The sequence below is a fragment of the Mastomys coucha genome, unplaced genomic scaffold (assembly GCF_008632895.1).
Source record: "Mastomys coucha isolate ucsf_1 unplaced genomic scaffold, UCSF_Mcou_1 pScaffold4, whole genome shotgun sequence".
NCBI classification, from domain to species: Eukaryota; Metazoa; Chordata; class Mammalia; order Rodentia; family Muridae; genus Mastomys; species Mastomys coucha.
In genome coordinates, this window is record NW_022196910.1 from 34,355,927 (window position 1) to 34,378,747 (window position 22,821).

Genomic DNA, 22,821 nt, shown 5'->3' on the forward strand with positions numbered 1-22,821 from the left:
GAGAACAACAAAGAGTAAGACTGAATGCTTTGCTTGACGTTTGTAACTCTTGTATCAATTTACCACAGCAAGAACCAAGATTTTAAGATCTACTAAATATAAAACAAACAAACAAACAAAAACATGTTATATATTTATGTTCATTTAAGGAAATATTAGTAATGATATATTATTTTGAAATATACAGTTAATACTTTTGGAGTTATTTAAAATTTATGTTGAGAAAAGCATATGTATTTTCAGTACTGCCATAGACAAGCATCTACATACGACTGTTAAATTGATTGTGGCTTTATACCAAACAACTTGTATAATACTCACTTTTATTGTTATAAAATTTTATAAAATTTAAAGAATATGACAAAAAAAGATATTGTAGGTATTGAAGGAGGTCTCTGGGAGGAGTTGGGGTACAAAATGAAAACAAGAATGTGATTTAATTTTATTTACTTAAAATATGTTTTTAAATGTTAACAAATTCAGGTATATGCAGAACAAGATATATATATATATATATATATATATATATATATATATATACAGAACAACTACCAAAAGTAGCATTTGTCATGCTATGTATAGGTTCTCATTGAATTGCTACAAAGAAAATAAAAACAAAAACACATGGCTTCACTATGCCAATAGTGAAAAGTTTGTGTGTGTATATCTGTCTGTCTGTCTATCTGTCTGCCTGTGCTACATGCCTGTCTGTGTATATGTGTATACACGTGTACATTCCGAAATGTGGAGGCCAGCAGGTAATGATCAGTGCCTTCCTATAATGTTATCCACATTATATTTTGAGACAGGTTATCATACTGAACCTTAGGCTTAGCAGTTCAATTACCCCAGCTAGCCAATAAGCTGCAGAGATCTGCCTGACATCCCAACCCCCGCCCAGCACTGCAGAACCACCTGTGTGCTGATTTTATGTGATTATCCAGATTTTATGTGAGACTCAGGTCTGCATAGTAATATTTTTATCCATAGACACATCTTCCCAGCCCTGAAAATGGTTTTTGAAATATCAAAACAAATACCAAATGCCATCTTATAGCCATTCTTGGACAAATTATATAAGTGTCAATTGAATGCTACAAAAATTAGATACACAAAGAAATAACAGAAGTTTCTCAAGGATGAAGTTCAAGCCATACTCTAAACTCAAAATATGCAGAGAAAGCTGATACTTGGACTGTTTATTTTGTCTTATGAAAGATTGTGGAGTCTCTGAATTCTGTGTTAAAAACTGAACCAAATTATCTTCTTGCAAAACACTTTCCATATGTTTTCCTGGAGAAACCCTACATTACTGAGACTCTGTCATAAGAACACATTTCTCCTTTGACTAGTTCTGTGACAGATTTGAAAATCTTATGAGATGTGTTCAAGTATAGAATCACACCTTTAAAGTTAGATAAAAATGGTCTTATCACTTCATTGGGACTTTGAAGTTTCAATATTTATCAAACTAGATAGGCAAAATACACTTTCCTAAAAGGAAGGATTATAACTCATCCAAACAACGAAAGGTCCTATGTGCGTGTTAACACTTTAGTAAGAGATTACACCAAAGGTCAAACTGGTTCAACACATTATAAGGAGGACAGAAATATGTATACTAAAAGGAAGATAAAAGTGCTGAGAGCGTTGCTAAATTAAATACCAAATCCTTAAATGTCCTCAAGTACCAAGACCATAAAGAGTAACCTTTGGTTTATTTTTTTTCCTTCTCTCTCAGACAGAACCATTCACATCTCAACTGGACAAAAATCATTTGCAGTCTAACAGTTTCCTAAAGGTTAAATTTAATTATACAGTCTGCAGTACTATCAGTATTAACGTAAATCAAACCAAACAGAAGCTTCTTAGAGAATTTGATAAGGTTAGAGGAGGGTGGGTATATGGTCGCCATCTTCTCGCACCACCAAAGTTTGGATATTTTTTCATTGTAGAAGAAATAAAATAAGATCTGGGAAAACCTATCTCAATTTTGAATGAACAGATGTTCTTGCTGACTCGAGCAAGCATCGACTGCAAGGATGGTGACAAGCACAGACTCAGAGTCATTCCATGTAGGTAGCCATCACCTAGACCCAGCTATTTAGGGTAAGGTCAGAAACTTAGTCAGAATGAGCACTTAAGAATGCACTTTTATTTTCCCTAAGTCTGACCAAATTATGGCCAGGTATTTATAACCTCTTCCTTATTGGTGTTTTATGAAATGATAGCAAGGGAATGCTCCATTTGGGTATGAGGCATTTGTATTCATCATGAGCATAAGAAGAGTGGAATAGTGATTGCTTTGGACTGTAGCTCCATATAATGGAAACAGTAATACCTTGAGGGAAGGTGCTTAGAAGAATGAAAAAAACATGGAAGTATTTAACTTCTTTGTTGAGAACCCAAGACAGAAACACCATCTGGATCCAGTTTGATCCATTGAGAGACTAATGAAGGTCATAAATTCTGTGAGATAACCAGGCAGATGCATATCAAAAAATATTGGGTGAAGACCTGAAAAGGCTTGGAAATTTTTTTCTTCGGTCAAGCAATCAGAGCACAGAGTATAAGTGCATGCTGAATTGTAGAATATTCTTTGAAAGATGAATGCTACATTCACGTTATCCTGTGTTTAAGCCCTAGCTTGACATCTTTGTAGCTATGGGAACCTAGTCAAATAACAAAACCATTTATGCTTCAGTTTCCCAGTGATCAAAATATGGACTAAAGCATTTCTGCCACAAAGCTTTGGAGGAAATTGCATGAATATCATCTGTCTTCCTGGTGGGCTATCAGTTTATATCTGGCACATGTCTTCAAATACTTAAAAGACAAATACTTCAAATTCCTGAGCACATTTTGTCAGGTTTTTCTCTAGTTATAAGTTCCGTGTCTTCCTTTTTATGATCACCTTTATGTTACAGGTATGATGGTTTGCAGACAGCATGGCATTTATGATTTGCTCTGAGTTGGAAAGAGGAAGGAAAAATGGTACCATTACCCACTTCTCTTGCCAAGTCATTTGGCAGATGTAGTATCAGAATAGATGTACCAGTTCCTGTGTGCTTTTGTGATGCTACTATCACACATGGACAGAGTCTTCAGGCAAGTGGTGGCCAAACAGGACTAAGCCTTGATAATATCAGCTCTGGACCAATAGTTGATTCCATTGTCTTTTGTAACTAATTCCTTGCAGCAAATCACCCTAGAGTTAAAATAACTAATTTCTGTTGTTCAGACTGTACACAGCAGCTTCCACTGTTTTTAATATCCATTGAGGCAGCACTGTTATATGCCACTGAAATACTTTCTAGAGATGGGAACATCTCTCAGAATAATCTTCCAATGTGGGTTTTGCAATCTATTTCTCCCATCCTGTTTCACAGAAACTGTCATTAACCTAGAAGTGTGTAGAATGGGTAGTGAATAGTTTTATGAACTCATGCTTAATTTAATTCTCCTCTAGGTTTAATTTTTGTCTCTTATCAGTGGTAAATTCGAGGGGATATTTATTTTATTTAAAATAAGTCTAAGATCAGAGGCATTTTGGAGTACAGATTTTTGGACAATTAGAAAAATGTATAATCAATAAAAGAAGAGTCCTTCTGTGCTACAGGCAAGCTTGTCTAGGAATATTGTGTGATTTACCTTCAAAATGTTATGTTTTCAGCTCTTTATTGATTAGTCATGACTTATAACTGTTTGAAAGGAGGAAATATATACTCCACAGATAACACTGTCTCACAGCAAAGCAAAGGTAATTTATTTCTAACAGCTGGTCTGTCTGGGTAAAAGGCACGTGGGTCAATGCTTTAAATATCCAAAACTGTACATTCATGCAAGATTTTGTCATTGTGGGGACTTAACAACTAAAGAATAGTTCAGAGAATGTTCCAGAAGGGTCAGTTGAGAAAAAGGAGTATATATGTCATAACAATGAGTTTAATGAACATTTGTGATTGTGGTGACCAGTCTATCTGTTAAATTTTCTTGATTCCCATTCTCCTCTTTCTTTAAGGGTTTAATTGTGTCTTTAAATTGTCATGTCCATCAGTTGACATTGTCTTTCCATGTTTGGCTCTGAAGGGCACATTTGCTGACCTTGTCACCTTCAATTCTGGCTTGTGTTTTCAGACAACAGGCTCCTTGCTATGCAGTTAGACCTATAAATAGCTGGGCATTGAACCTGTTAGCTAGAAGATGTCTATATTGAACAATTCTTCAGAAACATTTCTAGAAAATATGCTTTTGGGTAAGTTTATCATTTTATTAATGAACTAGAGCATATAACTGCACAATACATTAATATAAATAAAGAATATTTGAAATCCAAGTACTGCATGTAGAATTACAGTCATAGTCTCAGTTTCACCTCTTAGAATATAAGATTAGTATAGACTTGAGATAGTCTATTACTTAAAAGAAATATATTTAGCTCTTGGGATGTAATTTGAAGAGTTATTGATATGAAGAGAGCAAAATAACAGCACTAGTTCTAAAATCAGAGCATTTGGATTCAACCTGTAACTCTTAATTCCCACCCCCATCGCTCCTCTCCCTCCTACACTGTCCTCTTCTCCCTTCATTTGTCCCTGCTCCCATTCTCATCTTCATCTTTGTTCTAATAGGCCCCCCTCATGCACACACAAAGAAGCCACAGAAAAGTATCAGGGAAGCACATGGTGGAATGGGAATCAAATGTACCCTGCTATCGATTTCATAATGAAAATGTTATCAGAATGTAGTCATACTCATATGCTGACATACTAAACTCCAGCTGTTTCTGCTGCTTCTAAAGTTGTTAAGTCATGGAGACAGAAAACATATGGCTACATATTATATGATAATTAGCATCTGGAACTTTACAGGAAATGGTGGCTGACCTCTGATATAGATTATGCTAGAAACTCTATAGCTCTTTAGATGTATTTCATTTGGTTTGAAATACACAATGGAGTACCTAATATCAAATTTTTTTGCTTGCAGCATGAACAAGAAAAGAGCTAGAGATTCCTGGTGCAGATGGGGATGCTTGATTTCAGGAGCAGGGTAAAAACTATACAAGATCCACTGTAGGGGTACACTGTGTGACACTGTTTCTCTGTACTTCCTCACCTACCAACGACATTCTCAGATTGCCTTTAACAAACATCTGATGTCCAGTTAACTGGGCAGGAAAGGGAAGGTGGGACTTCCTGGGATGGAGAAAGGAACTGTGGGAAGAAGAGAAAGCCTCTTACACCAGAAAACATGAGGGATGTTGGACATGACTAAGGACCTGAAAAGTATAGCTAGCTCCGTGGCTGGATGGGCTAGGTGGTCAAGTTAGATGAGCTAGTTGAGAGTCTGCCCAGCTAAGGTCTAAGCTTTGAAATTGTGCTTATTTGGGAAAATAGCTGGTTAAGGAGTAACTGCCACCATATTAATTTCCAGCATTAATATGTACAGAATATTAACCATCATTTTCCAACCTACCTGTAGACCCCTGTCAAAAAGTAAAGAGCATGCTACAAAATAAGAGAAAAATATACAGAAAATATGAATATAGGCACATCAAGAAGACAAAAGAAGCCAATTATGACTTTCAAAATGGTCAAAGCTGGACCAAGCTGAAAAAGGTAAGAAATGTATAAGCCCATAGATACTGAGTTCTAACTCAAAATATAAATACATCCTTATACACCTCCTGTGAGGTTGCCATCCCCTTCAGGGGTCCTTCCCCAACTCTTCCATAAGAGTCCCAACCTCTGTCCAATATTTGAGTGTGGTTATCTGTATCGATTTCAGTCAGCAACTGGGTAGAGCCTCTCAGAGGACAGTTATGTTAGGCTCCTGCCTGCAAGCATAACATAGTATCATTACTAATGTCAGAAACTGGTGTTTGCCCATGGGATGGGGTTCAAATTGGATCGGTTACTGAATATAAAGAAATGACTGAATAAAGAAATAATGGAGATACCAGACACATTTCAGTGTGGAAATCTGATATCATTTATATAGCCCATCTACTTCTGTCTGAACTGTGCATGGTCATTTACTTAGAATTAGTAAATCAGGATGGAAAAGGCAGTAACTTTGCAGTTCAAGAATCCAACAGACACTACCTCAGCCATGCAATTAACACTAACATTAGGCTGACAGTAATGCTTAAATTTGACATAAGGCAAAACTTAGGCTGACAGTGCCTACCGTTAAAATGACGATTGGGATTGCTACTTTACTTTGTGGTCTTTTTCCATGAAATACATAATCTAGGTTTGGTTTTTTGTTTGTTTCATTTTGGTTTTTATTAACATCAAACATTACCACCTCTTCCTGGTACCATCCCCCCAAAGACGCTACCTCTACCCCTTCCCATACTCATCTAAGAGTGTGCCCCATCTCCCTGTAACCTCCCATCCTCACACTCTGGCACATCAAGTGTCTCCCAGGATAGGCATGTCATTTCTCACTGAGGCCAGATGAGGCAACCCTGCCGGGAAATGGATACCACAATCAGGTTACAGCTTTAGGTAGGGCCTCTGCTTCAGTTGTTGGGGGCCCAAAAGGAGACCGAGCTGCCCATCTGCTCATATGTTCCTGAGTCCTCATTCGAGTTCATGTGTGTTCTTTGGTTTGTGGCTTAGATTCTGAGAGCTCCCAAAATTCCAAGTTAGTTGATTCTGTTGATCCTCCTGTGAGGTTCCCATCCCCGCCAGGGCCTTTCCACAACTCTTCCATTAGAGTCTGCAACTTCTGTCCAATGTTTGTGGGTGGATTGGAGTACTTATTCCTTCACTGGGGATATAGCTCAATGATTTGCCTAGGATGAAAGAGGTCCTGGGTTCAAATACTAGTAAGACCCTAAAAAAAAAAAAAGGAAACCATTTATACCATAATCCAGTTTAATTCAAAAGAAAAATACTAGATAAATCCTAATTGAAAAACTTTGCAGAATACCTGCCCATTACTGTTATAGCTTGAATCTGCACGCTCCCAGTGACTCTTCTACTACAAGCTTGTCCTCTGGCATGTGGTGCTATTAGGAGGCAGGGCCTCAAGGAAGGATACAAGTCACTGGGGACATTCATTCAAAATGTATTTTCTCCCTGGATAGTTTCCCCATTCTCTTGCTTTATCCTTCTTGGTTATCACCAAGTGGGTGATTCACAAATCTATTCCTTTCCTTGACATTTCCATAACACTAATGCTTATGTGCTATATAACAACAAACAAAATCCCTGAAATGATGGAGAACAGAAAAACAAATATTTATTTCTTTGATTTTTTTTTCTCTTTTGATATTTTTTAAATGGGAAATTAACAATACAAGTATACCTCGAACCTGTCAAAGTCTTCAAAGCTAGTAAAGGTATCTCAACTCTAGCATTATGGGATACATGGATGGAACAATTTTATTATGGTAAGTGTGAAAACTGGATATCATTAACACCTGGGTTCTCTGATGTCAGCTTAATATACACATATTAATATATATTAGTATATACATATATGTATTTTAAATATACATATATTTTAGCCGGGGAGTGGTGGCCTGTTAAATCCTTTAATCCCAGCCTTTAATCCCAGAATTTGGGAGGCAGATTTATGAGTTCAAGGCTAGCCTGGTCTACAGAGTAAGTTCCAGGATAGCCAGAGCTACACAGAGAAACCCTGTCTCAAAAACAAAAACAAAAAAACAAAAAAACAAATGAAAAAACCCATATATTTTAAAATATACATGTATTTTAAATTATATAGTTAGTCATAATATAAAATTTAAGTTCAAATACTTAATGCTGTTGATTAATGTGACTTTCATTACTGTTCTATTTTTCTAGAGAAAGTATTTGATAGTATAGATCTCAGCTTAGCTATATTCTGTAGCTATACTTGCTTAAAACCAAAGTGTCAGACAGTGATTCAATAAAATTCTAATATGGTATCCTGGTCATCTTTTTGAAGTAGAAACTGATGATTGCTGTGCCTGGTTCCATTGTCATCAAAGACAAGCTAAGAGATCACTAACTCAGCCTGATTTCTTGTATGGAAATCATCAAGAAGTCATTATCTAAATATTAATTGAGGAATCTTGATAAACAAATTTTAGAGAGTGAAATAATGACAATATTTTATCTTATTTATTGTAACAAATGTATCATACAAATATACAATGCTAATAAGGAAAAGCGACTGTGAGGTAGATCTAAACTATTATTCTTTGTATTCTAAATATGTCAGTAAATCTAAAACCTTCAGATTTTAAATTAATTAAATTAAATTAAATTAAAAATTTAAACTAAAGGTTTATTTTAGAGTTCAGCAGAAGACACCTGAAATGTATTCTCCTAGACAGTTGTATTTTGAGGTAATAAGTGACATTACTTTAATAAAGCAAGATGAGGTGGCTGAAAAGTTAGAAAACATTTCACTAGAAAACGTTTGCGATCTTTACATTTATTACTCATGGGCTCTTTTCCTAAAAGTGCAAGAAAAATGAGGCAGTCTATTTCAAGATAGGACAAAAAGAGTGGGAAGTCCCAGTCATGCTCTGGCTGCCCTGGAGTCCACTGGAGTCCTTCAGAAGCTCCACATGATAACAGTAGAAAAAAGAGGAGAGGCTATGGGTAAAGGGCATAGTCTACTGGGGACACAGTTAACTCAAGGACTGTGTTTTGGAAATAACTGAAAAGCAACAAAAATGTTAGTACAATCTTTGGGACATTACAATGAGCATCAATCCAACAGCTCATTTGTATTTTGGAGGGAAATCAGCATAAGAAAGAGAAAATTCCCGCATTTAAAGGGGGAAAAACATTTTAAAGCACAGTGTATTTCTGAAGAAATAGTTACTACCTGGTAGAAAATGTGTGGCTCGTAAAACAAGGACATTTCTATGCCAAGTATAGATCTAAAATTGACACACAGTTCAACCTATGCATTGGTGAAGTTTGAAAGCTTTCAAAACTTAAGTAAAGGCATACAAAGCCGCTGTTCATTATAATATATGTAAAGTACCAATTCTGAGCCGATTGTGTATACTGGTAGTTTTTCTAAAATGGAAACTGATACTGTTTGAGGGTGAGACAAGTTCCATCTGTCGGAACAGGGTGTCTTTGGCATCTCCGCCCTCTACTGTCAGATACAAAGAGATGGATCCTCATTCAATCCTCAGGAAATTGCATTTTCAATCTATAGAAGCATAAGTAAGCACTGCAAGTGACTCATAGTTATGAATATTGTTAACCAAAGATCAATATTTTCAAACCTCCTCCAGTATAATAGAACATCATCAAATGTCACCCTGACTTTGATGTAAAAATATATTTAAAGAACACTGTTAGTCTTCACATGGCTCATGACTTAAAAAAAATAGTAGTTTCACCTATGTATTTTATAATACTAGACCTGAGATATACGTTAAATAGAAAACATTCATTAGTTGTCTTAGTGTTATAAATTAGCAATTAAATAGAAAATCAGTATGATATGTAATTGTACTATAATTGACAAAATAATTCAGGCTGTGTGCCTCTGCCTGATGCCATTGTTGAAGTGAACAACGAAAGGAGCCGGTCCTGATATTTTGGTCAATAGGGAGGAAAATGCCAATGGAGAACTAAGCCAACAGACAGTATCCATTGATTTATTATTCTTGTCTCAGGATAGTCTGGGCACAGTTCAATTAACAATATCCTACTTTGCAAATATTCACTGACCTCTGCATTTGCACCAGGCTTTGTTCAAGTACTTTGAGGCCAGAACTGTCATGAAAATCAGTCTGCATCCTCGCAGAACTAACAGTCTGATATGCTATATTGCTATTAATTAAATACTCTTCCAGACCAAGGGGAAATTACTTAAATAATGATCTAGAAGAGGCACGCAGATGGTGACTTTTCTCTTAATAGGAAGGCATTGAAAGCTTAAAGCACAAAGGACCATTTTTGTGTTTTATGAATGTCCCGAGGTCTACAGTGTTTCTGAATGGTAGAATAGGCTGGTGTAGGTGCAGGCAGGTTACAAGGTTAGTAAAGGAATGGGGAGTCAGTGAGAACTTCATAGAGACTGTTTACTCTGAAGATACTGAAAAGTGGGGAAATGTGAGGTTCGGGTAGAGAATAATTTGTACATCGTGATAAGGCTGAACAAAAGGGAAGAGAAATTAAGACAAACAAATGTAAAAGTTGCCTCAGGAATTCTGGGCAACTTCTGCTACTGAAGCATAAACATTGTCCATGTCCTTTGAGGTAGGCTAGAAAAACATCAATGTGATGTAGACTCTGACAATGTAAAATAGAATACATCTATTTTAGGAGGTTAAGATTCCAGTGAAACAAGAGTGAAGGCATATCAGGATGTCAGAATAAAACAAAATAAAACAAAACAAAGCAAAACAACAACATCAACAAAACCCAGAAACCAACAACTCTGAAATTATGCACTGAAGAAATAATGAGAATACAAGCAATTAACTAAATTAGCTATTTTAAAACTTGGAAAATCCACCCAAATCTTAAAACTGCATGGAGAACAATGATGGCTGAAAGTCAGCAAATACAATGAGCATTGTGGCATTTTGCTTCACACTCCACTCCCTCCATCATCATCTTCCTAATTCCATAACCGCTCTAACAGTCAGCAAGTTCACAATTATGTCATTGGAACAGCTAGTGTAGCAGCAGACAAGAGCATTTGGAGGATTCTAAATGCCCCATTCGGGAAATGCATTTCAATTTCATTTTCCTAGCAGCTCCCAATTAAAGGTTAGTCTCAGGGCTTGCCTTTATTTGATACAAACAAAGAATTCTCCCTCTATACACTCACCTTAGGGTATTTGGAGAAGTCAGTGGAAAAGCTACTATATTGCAGGTGGCTGAAACAATAAAGTCATTAAAAGCTAACAGGCAATTTACCAAAATAATACCAGGGAAAATGGGAATGAATTGGCCTCTGGGGAATTAGAAAGATACAATGTATCACTGAAAGTTAAATTACACTTTAGTGAAGGGCTATACATTATGCCCAGAAATAACCTTCGAAGACCCCAATCTCTCACTTTTGATCTATACTCTTGCTTTACTCAAACAAAGAATAAAGACTTAGGACATTTTAATGTGCTAGAACCCTGAAAATACATACTACATGTAAATATACCAAAGATTTGGCTTATTTGTTTAAGCCTGCTAAGGAAATGCCCATTTAATTATTAGTTAATTACTAAGCTAACAGAAAATAAATTTCATAGCTGAACACAAACTTACAAACTGAGGTAAGAAAGGTATTAAATAGGCAAAGAGCAAATTGTAGCAATGATTTTTTTAAAAGTCAACAAAGAGCAAAAGTAAGAGCCAAGTTATGAAGTATTCCTTCAAATCTAAAGTGATACTACATTATATTACTTTACATGTCTAGATTTATCAGAAAAAAAATTGGATCCCAAAGAAGAAAAGGAGGAAGAGGAGGAAGAGGGAGAGGAGAAAGAGAAAGAGGAGGAGGAGGAGGGGGAGGAATAAAAAGGACATTCCCATAAAATACAGTCAATAGAAACTTGCATATCATGTACTTGCCCACAAATGTCCCTCAAGAGCATCTCTATTACAGGATTGACTGGTTGTGTTCTGGGAGAATCCAAAAGCTGCAGTAGCTCCAGTAAAGGAAGCAAAGTTATTCTGGATAATATGTCCCTGAAAAGTCTGGTTGGACCTGGGCGATTTCCTCTCTCACTTCTTGTTGCAAGTTACTAGGATGTGAACAGCCTACTCTACCACATCCTTCCCCTGATGTGATTTTTCTACTGTGCTGTTGGCTACAAAGCACTAGGATCACCCCTGGACTTAGACCACTTACAATATAAGCTAAAATAAATCTTTGTTAAATTATATTTATTTTCTTATTGTTATGTTATACATCTGTGTGGGTATGCATGCATGTATGTGGAAATAAAAGGACAACTTTGAGAAGTTGGTTCTAGCCTTCTACCTTGTTGAAGTAAGGTCTTTGTTGTCTCTCTTACTTTTGGCTAGCTGGCTTGAAAGCTTTCCGGCAATGGTTCTATCTCCCGCTTCCTATCTAGTGGTAACAGACCTAGAACCCCAGGTGTACACAACCACATCTGAATTTTTTTTGTGGATTCCATAAATCAAACTCAGGTCATAAGGCATATATGGCTAGTACTTTAAATCTTGAGATTTATTTAGTTGGGGTATTTTGTCACAGCAACAGAAAGGCAATTAAGACAGAAAATTAATGATGATGATGATGATGGTGGTGGTGATGATGATGATGATGATGATGATATCATGCCATATGATCTAGAGTCTTTCCAGCTTATTTGCAGGAGGAGTTTGGAAACGCCTGGATAAGAAGACTAACAAGAGCTTAGAGGTTTACAATAAAGAATATGACAGTTTAGTAGGTGATTATGGTCCGTGTTCAAATTGGAATGATGAAAACCGTGGACAATAAAGGTTCTGCTCATGAACTTCCAAATTGAAATAAGGTCATACACTGGACACCTTGAACCAAAGCCATCTGTGCTACATTCTGGAGTAGAATGAGCTAAGTCATAAGTCAGTTCATGCCTTCAGTCCTTAGAGAGTAAAGTTTAACATGACAGCTAGTTAATATGATGGAAGGTATGACAGGGCCACACAGTACTCAAGTGGTGCACGGGAAATGGCTGGCTCCTTTCAGTTAGACCTAGGGTGAGAATCAAGAGTAAAATCCCCTGAGTGGAAAAATTTGAGCATCTTTTTCTTTGGCCAGAAGAGGATTTCTTTTAAAGTTGGAGCCAAGGAAGATGTGGTTTCTAAAGATCAGTGTCACTAGAAAGAAGCCAGTTTTGTAACTTAAGCTACTAAGTGGCTGATGCAAGATGATTACCAGCTAAAGACCTTCTTTGGCTACACTGCAAGAAAGCCAGAACAACATAATGGGGTCTTGCTTCAAAACAGGAAGTGAAAGGGAGGCTGGGTAGGTCAAGAGCAGAGCACTTGGCTAAAATGCTCAGAGTGGGTCCTCATTTTAGAAAAACTCAAGCATTTTTCATCTTGAGAACAGCTTTTAAATCAGAAAGGCCCCACCTCTCATAGGTTTCATGCTATAAAACTGTAGACATTTCAGTTTCAATCTGAGATAAGGACTTCTGGATGCCCTGCCACAACAGCAGCACTCAGGGAGATTGTTCCTCCAGATTGTGTCTCTATACTCAGCCGCTGAGTAACTCTGAGAATGCTGAGACCTGACTACCTTCCGTGGCCATCCTGCCAGGAATGAAGAGATTCTAAAGAGATACTTGTGCCAACACACCTAATTTTCAGAGTTTTGAAACAATAGATAAGAAGTTTAAAATTCCCCAAGAATCTTACCCTAGAAGAAGGAAAAGGCTGCAGCCTGGTGACAGACAGAAGAGAAACTTTTCTCCCAGGAGAAGCCATTACACAGTTCTGATGATCTGTCAGGTGACTTTGTAGGACAAACTGAGCAGGAAACGATGATGGGTCAATGAAGACTGGGACTGCATCTTAAATAGGACTGCTTAACCATTGAAAGCTATTTAAACCTAAGCCTTATTTTATACCTTCAAAAATATTAAGGAAGGAATCAGTGGCGAGGAGTCATCCTATTCTTTCTATGGCCACAGCGAATCAACCTCCTTTTTCTGCTTTTTAACAGTACTTTTCTTTGTAACTGCCATACTGAGAAGCCCAGCTGAATAGGGATGCTTAAACCACGGCTATGACCCCAGCATCTCCAGTAACAGCATTGCTCATGTGATACTACTTTTGCACACATGAAGCCTGGAAGAACTACAATGTCACACGTTTCCACTAATATTTCAAGCACAGACAAGAAAGCAACAGCAATTGGGGCTGAGTCAGAGTCCCTGATGTGTGCACCCAGTGGGCAGTGGATGAAGCTGAACAAATGAAGTTGGCATTGGAGTGGAGACACCAGGAAACTGGACAGGCCGGTACATTGAATTTTTGTCATAGGTAGCAGTGATAGTATAGCTGTAAGTGCATAAAGGCAGGAATATCTATATACTTTGTGTGGCACTTTAAACATAATAATGAACTCAGTCACTGATAATGCACTGCAGTCATGCTAAGGAAAGAAATCAAAGTATTTCCCCTTGTGTTGTTTAACAGAGATGGACCTTGAATTTAAATTCTCTACTTTGCACTACCTCTGTTTTCTACCCTCTGTGTCTGCCTGTTTTATGAATCTAAATCTCTGTCTGTCTGAAAGCTGTCATACAAATCTGTCCCTGTTCCTCTATCTGTATCTATGCCTGTTACTCTGTCTGAACACACGTGTCTCTAACAAAGATCACTCTTTTATTAAGCAGCACATAAGACAGCAAGTAGGGAAGAAAAAGGAAGAGATTTCATAGAATTTTACAAGGATCGAGACACTGACTCCAACTGATCCCAACTGACTCCCAACTGACTCCAACTGACACAGATAACAAACAGTACTACAAATATCAGTGTTTATCAAGCAATATGGTACATTTATGGTGGATTTCCCATTTACGGTAGATATTCATTTTATAAGATTGCTTTCAACCTGTATTTGATATTTGCTGCTTTCAGTAATGATTGTCATACATATTACATCTATGTATCAGTATAGTTTATATATATATATATATATATATATATATATATATAATATATATAAACATTACATCTATGTATCAGTATAGGTTGTAAATTTTGGTTACATGGGAAATCCCTAGACAAGTGAGATTGGTTGTTACATTGTTCTTTCAAAGGTACCTTAAACAAACAAGCTGAGTACAGGGTAGGATTGCTATCTTAAGTGACCTCAGCCTACGCCATTTACTCTGGCTGGGCGCTCCATCCAAAGTTCAAGGTCCTCTGAATGCCAGAGTTAAGCTGGATCATATGGCATCAACACAGCTTTGGAATGCCGTGATCACCATGTAATTAATTAATCCTAGTGTCAGAAAGGACCTTGAAGATTTAATATGTATACATTTGTTTCTTGGTTTGATGTAATTCCTTCAGGCTGTTAGTTTTTCCTCCTTGAAATAGGGATATGTACTTTGCAAAATTATATCATGGAAGGCTTTGTTTTCATGCCAGCTCACAGAGAAGTTTGCTTTGTGTCGCACAGGAGAGGATGACTAGACTTTTTGGTACAGGTGGGGCATTCTCATCACTATAGATCTTGCAGCTGGACTGGGTGCAGTTTTGAATTGAGAAAGACATGGCCCTCTGGGTACCAGCGATGGAGTGTGATGGTTTAGATTTAAATGTCTCCAAAAGCTCATGTGTGGAAGGGTTGGTACACAGGAAATGCAGCTCTGGAGAGACAGTTGGACACTTTAGAGGGGAGCACTCACTGTGAGGAGCTGTCATGCGGCATGCCCTCAAAGTCTGTGTAAAACACTGATCCTTTCCTTTCTATCTGCATTCTGTAAGGTGAACAGTCTCCATTGCCAGCTTTTCTCATCACAAGCAGCTGTGCCAAGTACGAGTGGAGACTTCTGAAACTAGAAGCCAAAATAAACATTTTCTTCTTCATTTTACTTTTTTTAAAGATCTTAAGACACTTGCAACATTTCTCACTTCCCTTTCCTCCCTCCAAGCCCTTCTATGGTATCCCCTTTCTCTCTTTCATATATATGTCTTCTTTTTATTAGTTGTATTTACACACACACACACACACACACACACACACACACACACACAGACACACAGCACACACATACCCTGTCCAGTCTTTACAATGATGTAGGACAGGCAAAAAAATAATGAGACCAGGATACAAGCAGCCATTGCTAGCCTGATATATGATTTAAAAGATTTCAAACTAAAACAAATCAGAAGAGATAAAGAGAGGCATTTTATTCTAATCAAGAAATCAGGAAACAGTTAATCAAAAATACATTAGTGTCCTAAGCATATATGTGCCAAACTCTAGAGTGTGCACTTTCATTAAAAAATTCTACTACCAGGTTTAAAGACATCAGTTAACATCTATTCATTATTAGTAGGTCATTTCCATACCCCATTTTCCCTAATTAAAGGCCATATGGGAAAAAATAGAGGAACATCAGAATAAATGGACATTATACATCAAATGGATTTAACAAACATTTATAGAAAAATGGGTATTCCCTTCTTAAAATTGATTTATCTCAGGTACATTGTTACAGTAACTGAGAACAGATTAATATAGTCCCTAGATAAGTGTGCTTAAATAAATTATTATAATAACATCCTAAGAGCCAAAGGAAACTATGAATAACTAAATGAAAATATGAGGACACTTTACTGAATGAAATATCAACAAAAAGACAAAAATATTGAAAAGAATGAATTCTAGAGTTGGAAATACAGTGCTTTTAATAGCCAGCTTTCAACTTTTAATGTAGTAACCAGAAAGAGGAAAGGCAGGAACAAGATTAAACACTAAATGATTAAACACTTTCTAAAACCTTTTAGAAAGAAGATAGGAATGTAAACCTCAAACCAAGAGAAGACTCAAAAATGACGACAAAATACTGAACTTAATGGACACACACATACAGACTACTTCAAGGGGTAGCACAGTATACATTTATTTCAAGTAAAAAGTAAGCTTCCATCAGTATAGATTATGTTAGAATATCAAATAATTCCCTGTATATTTATGGATTGAAATCATGTGGATTTTTGCATATCCACTTAAACATAACTGAAAAGCAAAAGTACAGACAAATGAGGAGATATACAATTACAAAAAATGTTAAATAGATGCTCATCAGCAACCACTGACACAAAAGAAACCCCAAAGGAAATTATTTTGAGATAACAGAAAACAAAAAAAAGCACAACTTAAAGGAATCATATGAGATTCAGACAACATGTTGGTTAGTGCTAGATTTGCATTTGTAAAAGCTATTTTAGAAAAAGGTCTCAAATGAAGAGCCTATCTTTTTACTTTTTAGAAGTAATACAGAAAGTTAAAACCAAAATAACCAGGAAAAAGAGCCTACATAAAGGAAATTAAGAGTGGGAACTCGGGAGAGAATAGAAAATCAGTACTCTAAAAGAATGAATGAAATACATGGTTCTTTGAAACTATCAACAAAACACGTAACTTTAGACAGATGAACTAGAAGCCTGAAGAAGAGTCAAATGACTGAAATCAGAATTAACAAGGAGCATTCTACCACTTCCCTCTCAAAAATAAAGATAACAAATACTGAAAGTGTTGTGATATTCAATTAAGCAACATACATGCAACTGACAAGTTATTAAAATAGAAATAATATAAGATAAAAATAAACAGAAAATGGAAAATATGGACAAATAATGCACCAAAAAAAATTAGCCATAAGATTCATTTGTACTAGTAAAGATTTACAAAGTGTAACCAACATCTTGACATTATAACACATCTTAGTAATTTTGCTATTACTGTGATAAAATACCCTGAGGGAAAAAACTTTAAGACAGAGTCTAATAATCTTACACCTCCAGGTAATGTCCATCATTAAAGATGAGTCAAGAAGGAACCCACAGCAGACAGGCACATCCACACACAAAAGCACAGAGAGAATGAGGGTATGTGTGCCTGACAGTCAGCTTACTTTCTCTAGTCTTACAGGATGCCAAAGCCAGTTCCAGGGAAAGGTGCTATTCACCTTTAGGCTGAGGCTGTCCATATCAATTAACAACATAAACATAATCCCTCACAGACTTTCCCACAGCCCAGTTTGACAGCCCCTCATCCAGACCATGGCAAGTTGACAATTAAAACCAACATCATACAACATGAGTTTGTCATCTACATCTGTGCTAGGTTACCCTTGGTAACTAACTGTCCTGGGACACCTGTGGCTTGCCATAGATTACAGTGTGGACATAAACCAGAAAGCCAGGCAATTTGACTTGTGAGTCATGAGTGCAAAGACGTGCAAGGATACATAGTAATGAATCACGAAGCTCTTCACTATTAAGTAACAATAGCCTCCTAAATTGCTCTACATATTCATTGAAAGTTCTCTCATTAGCAGGGCCACCTCATCTGAAGGATTTAACAAAGGACCCTAACATCCCTACTGAAACACAGAAGAGATGGAAAAGTGAAGAAAAACAATCTTGAAAAAGAATGAAGTTGAACATATTGCACTTTCTGACTTCAAAATTTACTGCAAAACTGTGGTAATCAAATGCTGGGATACTTTTTATAAACAGAAAATACTGGTAAGTGGAGTAGAAATTCCAGTAGGAAAAAGGAAACTTTGGACTTATGTTCAATTTATTTTCAACAAAAGTGCTAGGACAATTCAATGGAAAGGAATTTTTTTTTTTTTTTGAACAAATAGTGCTTGAAAACTCAATGTCCAATCTTTTCAGTCTACCACAGTGACAACTGCAAAGGTACATTAATAAGTGCGGGTATTGGAATCCTTTATGTTGCAAGGGAGAAATTAAACTCACCTTGAAATAGTTCTTCAATGCTTCGAAGTATTTGGTGTAGACATCCTACAAAAAAAAAAAAAGATTCAAAAAAAACTCCTCCAATCACCTTGGTATCACACATAAGTGTTCTTAAACGATAGACCTTTATGTAACAATGGAATTTATAAATCTCTTAGGGGAATGTTCAGGAGTAAATCTTTGTGACCCTTAGTTTTACAATAGTTATACACCCCAAGACCAGGTTCTCAGCACAAAGACGATATTATCTGCCCCAGAGGAATATAGGACAGGGAATAAGAGAGAAAGGCAGGAGATACAGAGAAAGGAAGAAGGGTAAAGGAACAGGGAGAGGGAAGGGTCAGGGTTACTTGTCCTGGGGGGTAAGAGGGGCAGACAAAGGACTGCCTTTGGATAGAGAAGAGACAGATGTAGCCCTAGGGAAAATGGTGGTTTATAACAGCACGAGGGGAAGCTCCGTGTTAGAATAGGGTGTTTAATTTCAATTAGACATGTTAATTAGGAGAGCCAAAGGGGCTTTTGATGGATGGACTTCAATACTTTGAGAGCTAGACCTTGGTACTCAGTCTCAGGAGGAGGAAGTAGCCAAATAAAGGAATAGACCTTGGCAGCTAGTGCTCGGAATGTAATCTAAAGGCTTTTAGCAAGGCAGAGGGAATGGGGGAGAAAGGCAAGGCCCACCAGGGCCATTTTTGCTATGTTCAGGCTGACAAAATTTACAACAGGAAAAAGAAGAGTAAATTGAACTTCATCAAAATAAAAAAAAAAATGTACTTCAAAAGCAGACGCCAAGAAATTAAAAAGAGAATTTACCTGAGTGGGGAAAAAAGTGTTAAAATTTTCTATAAGAAAATTTTATTTGGATGTATAAAGAAACTCTTACAAACAACAAGATGAAATTCAAATTTATAGAAGGTTAAGTGAATGGATAGATAACCAAAGAAGACACACAACTGATCAATACACACATGAAAAGATGCTCAACATCACTCATTACTAAAACGTGTAAATGGGAAAGGCAATGTGGTACTGCCTCATTACAACCCCAGTGCATACAATAAGTAGTCAACAGCTCTCACCAGCGCTGGTTAGGTGAAAAACTGGGATTTTCATATGTTGTTGATGAGCTATGAAGTGAAACAGTAACTACTCAAATTGTGTTACCACACAGTAAGGTCACTCTGTGTTATCTGTTTGTCAAAGAAAGTATCCACAGACGAATTCATAAATGGATAGTCATAGACGCATTTTTGTGATGAGATGACAGTCACCAGAAACAATTCAAATACCCATCAACTGAACAGTAGACAGAAATAATGACATATCCATACAAAGGAGTCTCTCTCTCTCTCTCTCTCTCTCTCTCTCTCTCTCTCTCTCTCTCTCTCTCTCTCCCTCTCTCTTACACACACACACAAAAGGAAATCATTATAAATACTATGAAATGGTAAAATCTTTAAAAATTCTATGACAATAAGTGAAAAGAGGCTTTAAAATATAAATAATATAAATATATATTTAAATTATATACATATAAATTAAACCTGTATGCACATTAATTATTTAGAATAGTAAATCTAAGTAGAGAGATTGATTAGGGGGCAGAGCCTATTGACATAAGAAGGGAATGCTAATCGGAGTGACCTGTCCATTGGAATAATGAAACGAAGCATCTAAAGTTAGAAACAGTAAATCCTACAATTTTACTGGTGCTTTTAAAACTGGACATCAAATAAGTGAATTTGAGTTCATAATAATTACCAATAAACATCATGAAAATAAGAAATCATAATAAACTTCAATGTATTGTGCTCATAGAACAGATGATAATTCCAGATACAAATTAGAAAACTGTCAGTCAATTTCTAAATGTTATTAAGTAGAAATGTTCAGAATAAAGTTACAAAGTACAAATTTTCAAAGGTTAATAAAATAGCAAAGACACAGACAAAGAGTCCAGAGACCATAAAAGGAAATGGCTACAAACAAACTTCTTTGAGATACTATGCTCATGCTCATGGTTTTCACTGGCTTACAACTATCATTTTAGAGAACAAAAATATGCCAAAAGTTTCTTTGAAACCAGATGAGAGATATTACTAAGATAAAAGCAGCCAGCCAAGATGAAAGGATGTGGTCCTTTGCTATTTCTGAACTTCTCAAACTTTTCAAAGGCATTTGGAAACCAGAACAAAGCTTCAAGACAGAGCAAAACTAAAGGGAACCATTATCTGTAATAGAAATTGCCAAAAATAAAGTGGAAGTACAATGTGAGCCCTTGGGTCTATCCTCTGAGAACTCTTGGAGATTTTTCATGGGAACCTAAATAGAGGCACAATTTAATGAAAAAGAAACATCACTTGTCTTCATGTGTGTGGAATGCTCAAACCTCCACTTGGTTCTTAGAGTAATTACATATACATGTGAGAAAAGCTAAAGAAAATACTAATTTCTAGAAAGTGCTAATTTTCACAAGAAATATAGTAGAACATCAAGTAAATTTAACTATGGTGTCATGGATCTAATTATGGCCTCATTTTTTTAGTTATATTACTTTGTGGACATTAGAATTTTAATCAAAGTAGTATGTTTATCTTCAAAAACGCTTCTCAAGGCTGGCTTTTAAGCAATTGACAAGCTTGAGCAATCATATCTGACAAACCAACCAAAAAGATACAGTAGTGGAGTCAAATGATGTGGCTTTTGAACAGTGTGTTCCAACCTGTATCATCCATAGTTGTCATGTCATTGGACCTGGATTCAATTGAGGGATGCACCTCTGGATGGGTTGATGAGTATGTTTCCATAAATGTCTAACTGAGACAAGAAGGGTCCTCCATAGTGGGTAGCCTTTTCCATCAATAGACCAGATATAAAGAGGACCAAAGAAAAGGGAGTACTCTTTGCTTGCGGTATTCACTTCTTTATGGTGAGCACTGGCTTTAGATATTTTGTTTGTTATTTTTGATTTGTTTTGTCTTTCTGTTGCTGTGATAATAACCATCACAAAAAGTGGCTTCCAAGTTAGAGTCCAGCAGCAACAGAAGCCAGGGTAGGAGTGGAGAAACAAGAACTGAAGACAAACTGAAAGAAGAGCATAGAGGAATGGAGTATGTATATTTCATATACAAGCCAGCAGCACCTGCACAGCGGTGGCGCTGCCCACAGTGACCAAGCCAGCTCAATCAATCAATGAGTTCTCCAGGGGGGAGCAAGGATTAAAAAGAAAAAGATAATTAGACAATACTGTAGCATGACTCTAGCCTGTTCTGAGGCAGAAGCAAGTTTATTTTTTCCCAGTCTGCTTTTATACCATTTCAATTACATGCAAGTAATAAGGTCAGTTCTGGGTTAAGGAACAAGCAAGGCAATAACAAATTCCTGTGATCACTGTTTCTAGGGGCTTATCGGGATGACCAAGATATCTGAGCCTACTTCCCTGTCCTGGCCCATTGTCAAATTCTTGCCTGAAGCCTGCTTCTTTATTCCAGCCTGAAATCAGACTCCTGCCTGAGCTTACTTCCCTGTCTTGGCCCAAAGTCAAATTCCTGCCTGAGCTTACTTCCCTGTCCTGGCCCAACATCAAATTCCTGCCAAGTTTCTAGAAGCAACCCCCAAAACTCTCCACATTATAGTGGTCTAGGCCTCACCCCATGAATTAGTAATCAATAAAACACCCACACAGATATGCTTGTAGGTCAGTCTCATTGAAAGGAGTTCTCAGTTAAAGGTTCGCTCTTTCCAGATGTCTCTAGTTTGTGTCAAGTTGACCAAAATTAACCCAGCTCAGGGTCAAGTTGACAAAAATTAACCCAGCTCAGGGTCTACTTCTGCTGCTGGCTCCAACATCATCACAGACACCAGAACCCTGTATCTCCAACCTTCTAAGACACTTTGAAGTCCAGGAGCTCTCCAGGAAGCTACAGGTCATTAGTGTCATTAAGACTGGAAAGTTCTTCATCAGCTTCATCAGCTTTATCAGCTGAGCAAGTACCGGGTTCTTACCTCACCTGTGGGAAAATGCTCACCCTTAAGACTACTCAGCCTGCATTCTGTATTTCAACCTAAAATCTCCTTTTTCAAAATATATTCTGTCCTTTTCCTGTAGCGTACTCAGACTAATACAGTACACCAGTAGATTTTAAATGTAATATTCTAAAAGATGTGATGGTAAAGGATAAGGTAAATAAGATGAGCTTTGGGATGTAACTCAACAGAGAAAGTGCTTCTGTTCGATGCTCTCCCACATGCTGCCTGTCTTATCTTTAACTACAGAATGTTATCTTCCTGGCAGATACTCAAGAATGGTTAAATAAAATATTCTGAAACATTCCTCGTATAGCTGGAACACACAGTAAGTCCTCAGTCACTATGG

The 22,821-nt window shown here is 36.9% G+C and overlaps 2 protein-coding genes across 6 annotated transcripts in view; one reads left to right on the top strand and one right to left on the bottom strand.

The window, feature by feature from the left end:
- The window catches only part of Acss3 (acyl-CoA synthetase short chain family member 3), a 353,004-nt gene that overhangs the window by 294,803 nt on the left and 35,380 nt on the right, over positions 1-22,821 (bottom strand). For both annotated transcript variants that reach the window (XM_031348853.1, XM_031348852.1), the window contains exons 2-3: positions 18,447-18,491; positions 15,359-15,508 (exon numbers count right to left, since the gene is read on the bottom strand). In XM_031348853.1, the coding sequence (XP_031204713.1) occupies positions 15,359-15,468 (110 nt within the window). In that variant the 5' untranslated portion in view covers positions 15,469-15,508; positions 18,447-18,491. The remainder of the gene's footprint in view (positions 1-15,358; positions 15,509-18,446; positions 18,492-22,821) is intronic.
- The window catches only part of Lin7a (lin-7 homolog A, crumbs cell polarity complex component), a 182,117-nt gene continuing 173,717 nt past the window's right edge, over positions 14,422-22,821 (top strand). For 2 of the 4 annotated variants that reach the window (XM_031348856.1, XM_031348857.1), the window contains exons 1-3: positions 14,427-14,524; positions 18,017-18,209; positions 22,741-22,800. The gene's annotated coding sequence lies outside the window, so the exon portion shown is untranslated. Of the gene's footprint in view, positions 14,525-18,016; positions 18,210-22,740; positions 22,801-22,821 lie in introns of all 4 variants that reach the window. The other 2 variants (XM_031348859.1, XM_031348860.1) reach the window with 2 other exon arrangements.